General features: G+C 36.7%; 1 protein-coding gene across 7 annotated transcripts in view; it reads left to right on the plus strand.

The window, feature by feature from the left end:
* TBC1D5 (TBC1 domain family member 5) overlaps window positions 1-13,563 on the plus strand; it is a 299,834-nt gene that overhangs the window by 253,948 nt on the left and 32,323 nt on the right. For 6 of the 7 annotated variants that reach the window (XM_060781976.2, XM_060781971.2, XM_060781970.2 and 3 more), the window contains 3 exons: window positions 4,084-4,169; window positions 5,414-5,673; window positions 9,912-10,001. In XM_060781976.2, the coding sequence (XP_060637959.2) occupies window positions 4,084-4,169; window positions 5,414-5,673; window positions 9,912-10,001 (436 nt within the window). The remainder of the gene's footprint in view (window positions 1-4,083; window positions 4,170-5,413; window positions 5,674-9,911; window positions 10,002-13,563) is intronic. The other variant, XM_060781975.2, reaches the window with a different exon arrangement.

The following is a 13,563-nucleotide window of genomic DNA, read 5'->3' on the forward strand; positions in this document are numbered from 1 at the left end:
ATTTTTACTATCCCGCAGTTGTTTTTGTGTGTGTGCGCCCCCACCAATGAGAAGTGCCGTTAATTTTCAAAGCAGACGCTTTCAGATGGAAAATAGATACATAGGGATGGCAATCGAAAAATATAAAGCGATTAAAAAACAGTTCTAACTAGATTTGTTCAAATAAAGAAAAATTAAAAACTCAATTAGAAACAAAAGTCATAGAAAATGTGAACATATTGTGTTCCTTAAATAACCAGATGTTCTTTTCTTCCTGAAGGCAGTCAAGCCTAGGAATAAAAGGTTTTAAACTATTGTTTTAAGTTAACTGTGAATTTTGTAAATCTGTTTTACCCTATAGCAAATAAAATTCTAATACAGCGACATAAGCAAAGTAATTTTCATCTTTGGGTATTCTTATTTGTATAAGACTGTGCTAACCTTATCACTGTGACTTATTATGAAGCTTAACTGTTATATGGCACATTACCATTTTCGATGGTTTACAAAGAACTTGCCAACTCTCTTTTACTTAAGTGTTTACAGTATTTGTCCTGCTGAAACTAAAAGAGAATCCATTTAACTAATCTCCTGGCGGAGATTGGTAGAGTAACTGAATGGATCTCAAAATAAGGCAATTTCAACATTATACGATATTATCATAAAGATAAAGAAGTTTCTGTATACCTAGATTACTACATTCTAAACTCTTTAGGACCTTGGAAAAGAATAGAATGTTTCAGAGATGTCCTTCAATGGGTTTCCACAGCAGAGCAGGGATTCGAACACTAGTTCCTGGAATCCTTGTCCAACACTTAAACCACAACACCACACTGGCTTACTAATCTCCTTTTATCCCTCCAAAATTTCCTAAATTGGCACTCCACAACACCATGCAAAGGGATGTAAATTGGATCACCACTGAACATGTATTTACAGAAATGTCTTTGGTATCATTAACATTTTTCTTTGGATCTAAATCTGCTCCGGTGGGAAGGTAGCAGCGCTCCATGCAGTCATGCTGGCCACATGACCTTGGAGATGTCTACAGGCAACACCAGCTCTTTGGCTTAGAAATGGAGATGAGCACCAACCCCCAAAGTCGGACACAATTAGACTTAATGTCAAGGGGAAACCTTTACCTTTATTATTACTGCCACTGCTGCTGCTGTTACTATTACTATTATTAAGCAATTTACATCCCATACTTTTTCTGTTGATTGCATGGCAGGGTACAGAAAATGAAACAAACTTCAATAATGTTAACCAACTAAAAGGAAATAATGAAGACCAAAATATACAGAAATCTATAACTAGGTTGCTCACAGTGAAACCATGATGAATAGACCCCAGGCACTTATTTGAAGACCTAAATTTTAAATTGACATAAAAATGAAATCAGCTTTGAGTCTCTCAGGAGAAAATGGTGCACTACACAAGGCATCTTGCTTCAACATCAGGTAGTGCTGCATTGATAGAAGACAAAGGAAGAGGCCGCTTTGTCCCAATATAAAGTAAATAAAAGACAAAAGAGATGGGCCTCCTAGACTAATCTTTTGGGTAAGAATATATAGAAAGAGGTTCACCTTCACATGTCAAGGTCGCAAGCATTCTAGGGTTTTAAATATCACCTTTGGCACATTCCACTCGACAAAAAGTGTATTGGCAGCCAGTGCAGTTTCTTTAAAACTGATATTGTGATTTCTATAAGAGTTTCCTACCAGCAGTGTACCTGCCACGGAATAAGCCAAAGGTTATACCTGAGTAACTTGCATCTGCCTAATAGGCTCAAACAACAGCAACAAAAAAAACCTTAATTGCCAAATAGCTAAGAGCAATATCAAAATTCTGCTTAAACCAGTATTTCTCAGCCTGGGGGTTGGGACTCCTGGGGGGGTTGCGAGGGGGTGTCAGAGGGGTCATCAAAGACCTTTAGAAAACACAGTATTTTCCGTTGGTCATGGGAGTTCTGTGTGGGAAGTTTGGCCCAATTCTATCACTGGTGGGGCTCAGTGCTCTTTGATTGTAGGTGAACTATAAATCCCAGCAACTACAACTCCCAAATGTCAAGTAAATTTTTCCCAATCTCCACCAATGTTCACATTCGGGCATATTGAGTATTCATGCCAAATTTGGTCCAGATTCATCATTGTTTGAGTCCACAGTGCTTTCTGGATGTAGGGGAACTGCAACTCCAAAACTCAAGGTCAATGCCCACCAAACCCATCCAGTATTTTCTGTTTGTCATGGGAGGTCTGTATGCCAAGTTTGGCTCAATTCCATCATAGGTGGAGTTCAGAATGCTTTTTGATTGCAGATGAACTATAAATCCCAACAACTACAACCACAAATGACAAAACCAATCCTCCCCCCCCCCCCCCCCCAATCCTACCAGTATTCAAATTTGCGCATATCGGGTATTTGTGCCAAATTTGGTCCAGTGAATTAAAACCCATCCTGCATATCAGATATTTACATTATGATTGAGAACAGTAGCAAAATTACAGTTATGAAGTAGCAACAAAAATAGTGTTATGGTTGGGGTCACCATAATCTGCGGAACTGTATTTAAGGGGTCACGGCATTAGGAAGGTTGAGAACCACTGGCTTAGACTTTGTCAGCCAGATTTTTATAACTGCCTGCTGTAGTTATATTTTACAGCATAGGACCTTGCCATGGAGTTAGCTTTTTATTGATATAGTTCTATTCTGGTGTCCTGCTGACTCTGGGTGGTTTGACCTTGACCGTGGAGTCCCTTGCATTGAACTGGCTTGCTTACTAGTAATACCTGGCTCCTGGCTCTACTGCATCCTTGATGCTGTCTCTGCATTGTCCTTTCTTGGACTGGCTTTTTGGCTCATCTCTTTGACTTTGGACTGGGCAGATAATACCACATGGTTTCACCCTAACCATTAACAGGATAATTTCTTCATGCCTTCTCTTTAGGGCCTGAAGAATATCTCAAAATGCCTCTCCAAATAAAATGATGACAATATGGGTAGGAGGCATTATTAGGAGTATAGTGGAATCATCCTCTCGACAATATTACACCTCTTTTCAATTTAAGTCATTATTATAGATACAGACTGGTCCTGACATTAAATAATAAACAAACTGCTTGTTTAAATACATATTAATTTTCTTTAGAGATGTCTATTGGTCATGGAGTTTAAAATAATTTTATCATTAGGGCCAAGCAGTACATAAAACGCATTGTACAGAAAGAGTTATTCTTTTGCTTCTGTGCCAGGGACACTGGAACTCTTTTGTACTCCTACAAAATACATATAATTGTATAGTTTATTATGTACTTATCTGGTTGGAAGATTTTGGTGATTTCTTCAAAACTATAAATGTGGGAAGCAGCCTGAAAGCAGTTATTATGGGTATTTCTTTCTTCTCAATGTTGACCTCATGGCAGTAGTATATGGGATTAAGCTGATTAATGATGTTATGTTTGTGTGTCTTTAGCAACAATGGACATCACCCATTAATATGCATTGTACACCAGTTCACATCAACTTCTGTAAAAACATCTACACAATTTCCTAGTGGCTCTGCCACATAGCTACCCGTATATAAAATTATATAAAATTACATAATGTAGCAGGTCATGCATTATTCTGTCAATTGTTTTTTTTTTTTACATTTTTCCCTTCAAGTCTTGCATTTGTGATGCCTTCAAAGAGCATTAATCTAAGTAAATTATTTAAAATAACTGGATTGAATGATATATATGTTTCACTTTGACTCTTGAAGAGAAAATAGGGTAACTCTGAGAATTCTCTATCTGATATGGCTCTTTTCATTCAAGATTAGCATTTTGACTAGTCTTGTGTTTTAATTGTTAGAGAGAAGGTTATATGCACCATCTAGTGGTTGTACTTGGTAACCTGAAGCTCAGTAATAATTCCTCCCAAACCGAGCACATTGATTTATTAAATTTAATTACGATAATTTGAAAAGCAAGGATTTGTATTCCTTGTTTTAAGCCTTGAAACAAAAATTACCATATAATTTTAATCTAGCTAGATCTTTTACTAAATAGTGCTTTGTTCTGCATATTTCCATGATTTTGTTTACTATGATATTCTCTTTTTTAGAGAAACCCAAGACCGGTGACTTACCAGTTCCAACAAAATCTGGATTACTACAAAGCGCGTGGAGCAGATTTAATGAATAAAACTCGGTAACTATTTTTATATATTTTACAATGCCATATTTTGGATTTTTTAAGATTTTAAAATGCAGGCAGTCCCCAAGTTACAAACAAGATAGGTTCTGTGGCTTTGTTTTTAAGTTGAATTTGTATGTAAGTTGAAACAGATGGTTTTTAAATGTATCTCCATCTCCAGCCATCTCTCTCTCTCTCTCTCTCTCTATCTATCTAAAAATGTTCTGTTTGTTTTTAGTGACATTGTAACTCAAAAATCGCTGGATGAATTGCCACCAAATTTGGCCACAAGACACCTACTAACCCAAGGAGTGACCACCACTAAAAAAAAAACAACAAAAGGGACTCTAAAACTTCAAAAATAAAAAATATATGTTACAAAGCATGTGCAAATGCCCCCCCCCCCCCCCCCCCGTACAAAGGAATACCAACGCACCAACCATCTGTAGCAATAATTGGATTTTGGGGAATTTGGCTTGTTGTGGAAACAAGAATTAGTGATAAAGCTTCAGTGGAGACATCTTTCCCCATGATAACTCTTTCAGAAGTGAATTTCCCTTCTGAAGGGTAGATTTCTCTCATTTCCTGCTGTCTCATCCCCATTCTTTATTATAAGAAGTTTGTACATTGGATATTTGAAACTCGGGGACTACCTGTACTTACAGATACATATACACCATATACACATATCCTGAAGATAATTTTAAACATAATATGTCAATAATGTTATGCATGAAACAAAGCTTGTGTACATTATACAATCATATAACAATATTGGATTTCTAGGCCACCCATGTGGACAATTTTGGAATTTGGAGTATTTTGGAGTTCTGGTAGAAATTACAGTAGAAATTATAGTTTTGCCAGCATCCAGCTTTTAAAAACATCCTAATTACTTTTTTCTGGAACCAACTGAAAAAAGTCTATTGTCAGTAGCTCTGAACTTAAAGAAAGCCATGTTTGTTAAATTGGTTTGAATGGCCGCAGTTCTAGAAACTAGGGTTCAAATCCCCACTCCACCATGGAAACGTACTGGACACTCTCGGCTTCAGAAGGCAAAATTAAACCCTCTCTGAACAAATCCTTGGTCAGTTCACCTTAGGGTCGCAATAATCCGAAAATAACAATAATGTAATTGCTTATTACATTTCCTCACAGTTTTACTTTTTAACAAATACATTCTGAATGTTTTTGCCCATTTTTCTGATGTCACGTACACTAGTAATAGCAGTGATATGTATTGTTTGTCTGTTTTGCAGGGTCAATGCCAAGGTTGCTCCACTGAACATAAATAAAGTTTCCAGTAGCTTATTGAATTTTGGCCGAAAGCTAATTTCTCCAGCTATGACAACAGGTGGTGCTACTGGGCCAATTGTAGGTAGCAGTGGCAGCTTTTCATCTGTTGCGGTACCCATTAGGAATGCAGTAGAGCTCCCACAGCAGCAGCCACAACAGCCGCAGCAGCAGCAGCAACAGAGAATGATGAAATCAGAAAGTGTTCCAGTACAACTGAGTAAAGGTAAATATATGACATTTCTACTTTTTTAAATGATAGCCTGCAATAAAAAGTGAAACCTTAGAGTGGTTATAGCCACTCCAACTGTAACTTGATTTTTTTTAATGTCTCAGCTTTTGGCCAGGTCAACCTGAACTCATTTGTTTTTTCAATTTTCCTTTCACTATTTATCTTCTTATTTTCTCTTCATTCCAATATGACCAACTTAGTCTTGTTCTATTCTTTATTTTCCAATACCGAAACTCATTACTGCTTGTACTGCAAATCTGTCCGGAACCCCGACCTTGAAACACAGACAGGAATATACAACAGTCCAAGGTCTAGCCAATGAATCCACAGAAGTACCAAAGTAAGGGAAAAAAGCAGGAGGTAAAGCTGAATGTCCAGTCCAGGGTCAAGAGCCAATTGTCAGAAATACAGGCAAAAAGACTGAGTCCACAAGACCAGAGCCCATGTCCAAGAGCAGTCCAGATTCCAGAAGTACACAGGAGTTCAACGTTCCACAGTCTTGGCATAGCTATTGAAGCTACAGTCAGCCATCAGGTAACACACTCCAGTCCCTTAAATGCTACTTTCACAGGGTGATCCCTGTTGCTTGCCCTCTTCTCAGCTAGCATCAAGGATCTCCTCAGCTGATATTTTTCTCTCCTTAATTCCACAAAGTCAGGAACAGCTAACTCTTCCTCAGCATGCTCAACAGAAGTCCCTTGTGTTCAGCCAGTAAGCTCAATAATAATGTGGCTGAGAGTTGCTGTTTCTGGCTATACTCTAGTTCTACAGCTGAGCCATCACTCAGCAAACCCTCGTTCACACTATTCCTGACAAAATCTCAGAATCCCCAAGTGCTGGGAATGCAGAATTAGTAAGCCAAAACTAACTTTTCCAAGCTTCACTGCTATCTCTTTGGACTTCTGTGTTACACTTTCTTATAGCCACACTTCCATACTCTTTCCCCTAGGTCTCTCTGCCTGTCTTGTTCCTCTAGACTTACTGTCTTTGGACCAATAAAGAAACTGAGCAGTCATTGCAGTCATGTAATCTTCACTACTACTTTCTCCACATCAACCCTTCATTCTTCACAGCTACATAAGTAATATTGCAAAGAAATATTTTACCTGTATTTGTTTGTTTTAGTTGTTTTTTTATTGAAACCTGTGGGGTACAGGAAAGTATTGACGTATTTGTCTATTTTGAACTTACTGTGAATATCAATTGGTATATTTAATCTTCATAATAAACAGAAACTTATGGGTTAGCTATTAAATTTACCCAGAGTTGTGGTAAGGCTATGAGCCTAAAGTTCCATTTAGGATTTATACATTTTTTTCTTTGAAATTTGTCACTATAAATTGAAACTAAGTGAATGAACAAGACACTGTGTAGCCAGCATTCCTTCTAAGATAAGTCTAAAACTTTTTGTAAAGAAACCCCCCCCCCCCCCAAAATGGATCAACTTAACCACAGATCAGTGTAAGTAAAGAGCCACAGTGGCGCAATGGGTTTAACCCTTGTATTGGCTGAACTGCTGACCTGAAGACCTGAAAGTCGGTGTGAGATGGGGTGAGCTTCCATTTCTCAGCTTCCCACGCAGGGACATGAGAGAAGCCTTCCACAGGATGGTGACACATCCAGGCATCCCCTGGGCAACGTCCTTTCAGATGGCCAATTCTCTCACACAAGAGGTGACTTGCAGTATATCCTCAAGGTGCTTCTGACACAATTAAAAAAAAGTATAAGTACTGTACTTTTAACTCTTATCAAAAAGGAACCATCCTATTCTGCGAGACTGATCTGTCCTGAGAGAACCTTAAAGAAGCACTGGACCCCTTCTAATCTCTCAGCTGTGGTACTGCTTCTAGCTTTTCAAATACTTGGATGAGAAAGTGGCAATGGCAGCCAAGGGACATTTGCTCCCTGAAACAATGCTGGCACTTTCTCCCGTGTGTAAAATAATCCTCAATTTATCCATGGATTATATAAGAATCTATAATGTTGACCCCAAAACCTGTGGTCAGTTTATACAAGAGATAGACCTACACACACACACAAATATATGAGATGCCTCTTATTCTAAGGGAGTAGTTCCCATTCTCAAAAAGAGTTTCATGAATGTACCTCTGTTTGAGCTGTTTAATGAAACTGTAGACATTAGGTTACTGCTTTTTCATTGCACTACTAGTACTGACTCAGAGCAGAGAATTGGTACCAAAGAGGAACATAGCTGAGATACGCTATTAGTCTTTCTGCTGAGGTTCATAGGAAAGTGTTTTTATTAGAATGCAATATCTCTAGGTCTGTGTGTTGTGTAAAACCTATTTCTCTTTTTAGAGACTTTGAGAAATTCTGATGCTAGCATTTTATACCAAAATCTCAGTCAGATGGGGACAATTGAAAAATGTGCATCTGCCTTGAAATAGCTTCAAATGTGGTAAATTGTATTAGAGGAGATCTTAGGCAACTAGAATAAACAACAACAAAAGTCTGAAAATGTACAGTCCAGCATGATGTGTAACAAATATAATTTCAGGGAGAAAACGTACTTCATATATACAATAGACAATATAAGTTATTATAGGTGGATTGTTACTTGCTACAGTTCTTTATAATGTTGGAAATGGTGTGAGTTATAGTGTTCTTTCCTAACAGCATTATACTGGATACATTTAAAAATGCAGACAGTCGCTATTCAAGGTTTGCCTCATCTACAGTTTGTTGTACAGAAGATCTTGGCTATAAAAAGGTTATATAACATTTAGTCATAGGACTTCATCATACCCAGTTCTGTTTCACTGGCAATCACCATCAAAACTGAAAAAAATGGAAGGTGCACCAGGTGCCTCGCAGCAACCCGGTGACCCCTCCCTCTTTCCTTCATCATATGGGGACAAGGCACCCTGTCCTTGCCTCCATCAGACAGGGCTAAAGGGCTAAAGTTGTGGGTAACTCTGTCGGAGCTACCCAAAAGACAACTTACCTTTCGTTGTTGGCGAGGAAGCATCTTGTGATCACTTTGGCCTTGAATGTGGTGGGACCATGGCCTGTGTCATGTAATAGCACTTGGCAGACTCCGCACCAGAAGAGGAGCAAGGGGCCAAAAGCCCCTTGTGTGATGAGATGGATAATCATAAACAGGAAAACAGGGTTACTATCTTGCAAGTGAACCTAGGGTTCACATGCTTAAGCACAAAGGGGGTTTAATGGCTGCACAGCTCCTATAATTGAGAACTATATATCTGTGACATTGAAAGGTCAAGAAAGGGTCAAGAATATAATAAAATAAAACTAGAGAAGGAAGACCAAAACAAAAGTATAATCAAAAGAAGAAAATTAAAACAATAGATAGATAATCCCACATTTTAGACTTCCAAACTTAATCTACAGATACTGTGTTAGCTAACACCAATTGTTCCCATTGTGTTCATATAAATTCATTTTTAAAAAAGTTCTTACCTTGGATTGGAATTTATGGAAAAACAAGGATTCAAAGACCTCATAAAATTAAAAAGGATGTTTTGTTTTGTTTTGCTCCTGAATGTTAATTTTTTATTGTACCACAATGCTGTTGGACAACAGCGAGAACAGAAAAATTATGTTGATCTCCATGACACAATAACATTTTAGATATTATTTTGTTCAGTATTTGGAAGACTGTACATAATTTAATTATTAATAATGCCGACTCTTTTCCCATTTGAAGTTTTGTGTAATCTTTTTAGTTTCTAATATGAAAACATAACTCAACAAACAGTAATCCTACAGACTGATCGCAAACTAGCATAAAACTGCAATTGATCTGTATTATTGTGAAAAAAATAGCTCAACAAAGTATGAAATATTTTTTAACCAGGCACTCCCTTGAAAAATTGCTTAACAATCTCAGCTCTTTGTGTATTTTACATGTGCCACTCGAAATCAAATAAGATTGTTTTCCTTAAATGTTTTTGGTACATTCTTTTACAGTGATCAAAAATTAATTTCTTATGGTTAAAAACGGCATTTTATTATTTTCAGAAACCTACAAATGATTCAAAAATACTGAGACAGAGGTATAGGAGAAACGAGCTAGGAAGGGAGTGCAATGGAATGATCAGACAGCTATTACGAAGATGTATCAAGAAAAGCAAACCAAATGTCAAATACTGAATTTTCAACAGAACACATCTTTTTCGATTCTTGGTTGTACAAAATTTGAAAGACTTTATTCTTGGTACTGTAAAGCCTTTTTTAACTTTATTTACTAGGAGATGTAGTTACAGGCAATGATGCTCAAGTCTCGGCTCCTGTCCAGAATCTAAGTGCCCTCCAAGGGACAGTTGCTACAGCAACTCATGGTATGTTGACATTGTTACTGGAGAGTCCAGGTTTACACTAGTGTCATTTGTGGTGTTGTCATTTCCAGTGTGTACCCTTCATCATATTTCCACTGAGTGGCACTGTTGTTTAGAAAAAAGAACTTTCCTTTATTTCATTGAAGTATGTAATATGTTCAGTGTGGTTCTTACATTCTGTGTGTGTGTGAGTGTGTGTGGCAGCTTCACTCGCTACTGAAATACAATGTTATTTCATGTTCTTTATCTTACCCAGTTACATGCAGTATTATGCCTGAGGGGTTCTTCTATCAGGATACTTTTTGGGACCACTTTAAGAATCTGATTTAGAACTTCTGCATAATATTTGTTCATTTCAATCTAGCAAACTTATTTTACTTTCTTCTTTATTTTGTTGTTGACTGAGAGTGTGTGTTTAAACTTGGGTACTTCAGTTCAAAATAAAACTATATTCTATTGTTTTTGCCCATTTTCCTCTGCATCAGCATCTCTGTTCAATTTTTCATTTTAATGAGCTGGAGTTCTTTAATGTTGTTGTTGGTATTTAATTCATTTCATTTTTTGTTATTGTCAAAATCATCTCCACTATTTGTAAAGTGCTGCATTGTCAATTTGTCATACATTGCCTAGATCCTAAATAGATCTGCCCAAAGCCATCATGGCTAATGTTTACGATTCAGTGCAAATGTGTAGCTCCTGATCTCTGTCATTAGTGTCCAGGAATTAGATGAAAAATAGAAAAATGCTTGAGTTTTCTGAAGTATTTTTAACTGTTAAATAAAAAAACCTTTTCTCCCAACACTTGTGTTCATTTGTTACAAATATGTAAATTCAAAATATTTCAATCTGACAATATATATTATGATACATATTTCATATTTCCATGCATCTCTAGTCCTCCAAACTTTATAAATTCCAACATCAGACTATTCAATTGTCTTTTACTCAAGGTGTACCTGTCATTATGATTTCATATACTTCATTGTTTTTGAGAAAGCGAGACAGAGATTCTTAAATGCCAAATTTTTCAAACTGAGTTCCATATAGAAAGTTTGTTGCTGATCTAGTGGATGTATTGCTTTGGTTCAATGCTGTAATTAAACCCAATATTTTAATTTAAAAAATAAAAATCTCCATTGCCTTCTGTCTCTCTATTGCCTTCTACTTCTGCCAGCAGTACCATTCTTACATAGAAAAGGATAGCGATATGCAACTAATATATCCATTTCCTTCCTGAGATTTATCCTCTTATGTCTGCTGTCAAACACTACCAGACATATATTACTTTTTTTTTACATTTTAGTCAATTTTAGTCAATAAATGTGAAATTTAAAAATGGCAGTATTATCCTGATTGCTTTTGATTTCTTAATATACCCACTCATGCTTGTTTTGTGCAAGTAACATGATAAAGGATGATACCAGATGCCAAAGACAAATAAATGTGAAATTAGTCTTCCAAAAAAAAAGGACATAGTACTTTATCATGGTTTAAACACAGCTTCCAAAAATGAAAGATTTACATGATGCTTCTACATATTTTGCCCTTTTCCTAAGCTGATATGGGTGAAACATCTGTAGTTTTGGTTATGATCCTCCTACTGCCCCAGATAGGCAGGGGAAAAAAACCCTTCCAGTGTTCCCATATGGGGGAAGCTAACCCTAGGAGTTTTTTCCCCCTGCCTATTGCTCTAGATAGGATGTGTTTGTCATTTCTCGTTGCTAGAGTCTTGCTTCCTTCCTTTCTACCACACCTCTTATTTGCATCCCACCAGTGCACCTTGTAACCTTTTGCTTCTTCGTTCCTCTTTGAATAAGCAATTTCCACTTCATCTTCACCATACTTCGCTCTTTCACCTTGCATTTGCTTCCATACCTTGCATCCTCTCTCTTATGACAACCCTAGTTTCAGACTAATCATTTATACCTTTTTGTTTCTTCTAGCTGCCTGCATTTTTCCAACAGAAATGCTGGTTATAGATTACTTTGCTTCTTACTTTATAAGGAAACAGGTTTCACTGCATGCTGCCCTCAGCAATAACAATATATAGATAAACAGCTGGAGAACAATCCCATTTTCAGAAGACAATAGTAAACAATAAGTAATGAGAAATATTATGTGAAAGTTAGCATAGGCTCCATGGAAGGGAAAATCATGCAACACATGTTGTATTCAACTATGTTTCTCTTTTAAAAAGTGTTATTTTGTGAGAATTCCCCAATGTATTTGAAAAAGTGTCTTCCATAATACTTTTATCCATATTGCTAGAATATTTTGAATTTTAAATCTGTATACTTTTTAATGTATTTGGAAATTCTTAATAAATATATTTTAATGAAACAAGTTAAATCATGGAAGGCCAGCTGGCAACCAGAAAGCTGAACAAATCAAGACTGGACTATATTTATTTACTTACTTAGTTACTTACTTACTGTATTTATATACTGCCTTTCTCACCGGGGGGGGGGGGGGGGGGGGGCTCAAGGCGGTTTACAGCATATTAATGGCAAAAAATCAATCTTCTTTATGTATTCTAACCGATTTTGTCTGGGTTATAAAACATTAAATACACAATTTTATAAACCTTGGTGTTTGTATTACTTTATAAAATCATGGCTGATTTATCTCATGTTTTGGGGATTGGTTTTCTTCTAGGTGTTTATTTTTCTGGGATTAAGAGTTAGCAATAGCAATTTTCTGACCTGAAATTTTGCAAGGTAAAATAACAGAAACATAGTGGGAACTGCTTGTTATTTTCTCCTAAATAAAAATATCAGGAATTAGAGAATATGAAGATGCAGTATTATAGAATAATAATTCCGATATGTACTGTAGACTATTCAGTACTCACATCTAGGATACATTTCAGTATCAATGCTAACACATTTTTACTGTTAGCATTGAATCCTTGCTGTCAGCCGGTCTGAGTCCCTCTACGGAGGTAGAAAAGATCAGGATATAAAAGTTTTAAATAATAATAAATAACATACTTCTGGGTGCTGTCACCATCATGAGAGGAACATATAGGAGGGAACTTCTTCTGATGCTGAAGAGTTCAATATTTTCACTTGTGTATTAAATTTTATATTCAGATATATTACTTGACTAGGTCTTAATACTGTGACTGCTTAAGATTACTTCTGTCCAAATATATTTCCTTTTGCTTTTTATTATTTTCACAGTACCTGTTTTTTCCTCTTCTTCAAATGTCAGACACTAAGGTACATCTTTACAGTGCGGCAATTTTCAACTATCTTTAATAGAGGGTATTTTCATAGCTTTGTTTGTATTAAACTAAGGATTTCATACTCTATAGTTGTATAAATAACCCAAATAGTACCACTTTAAATGCTAAGTAATGAACAAATTTTTACGTTGATGCAGTATGAGAGGAAGCAACAGGGAGGAGGGAGCAAGCTTGTTTATTGCTTCCATGGAGATTAGGACAAGGAACAATGGCTTCAAACTACAAGAAAGGAGATTCCACCTGAACATGAGGAAGAACTTCCTGACTGTGAGAGCCGTTCAGCAGTGGAACGCTCTGCCCCAGAGTGTGGTGGAGGCT

The sequence above is a fragment of the Anolis sagrei genome, chromosome 6, assembly GCF_037176765.1.
Source record: "Anolis sagrei isolate rAnoSag1 chromosome 6, rAnoSag1.mat, whole genome shotgun sequence".
Lineage (NCBI taxonomy): Eukaryota > Metazoa > Chordata > Lepidosauria > Squamata > Dactyloidae > Anolis > Anolis sagrei.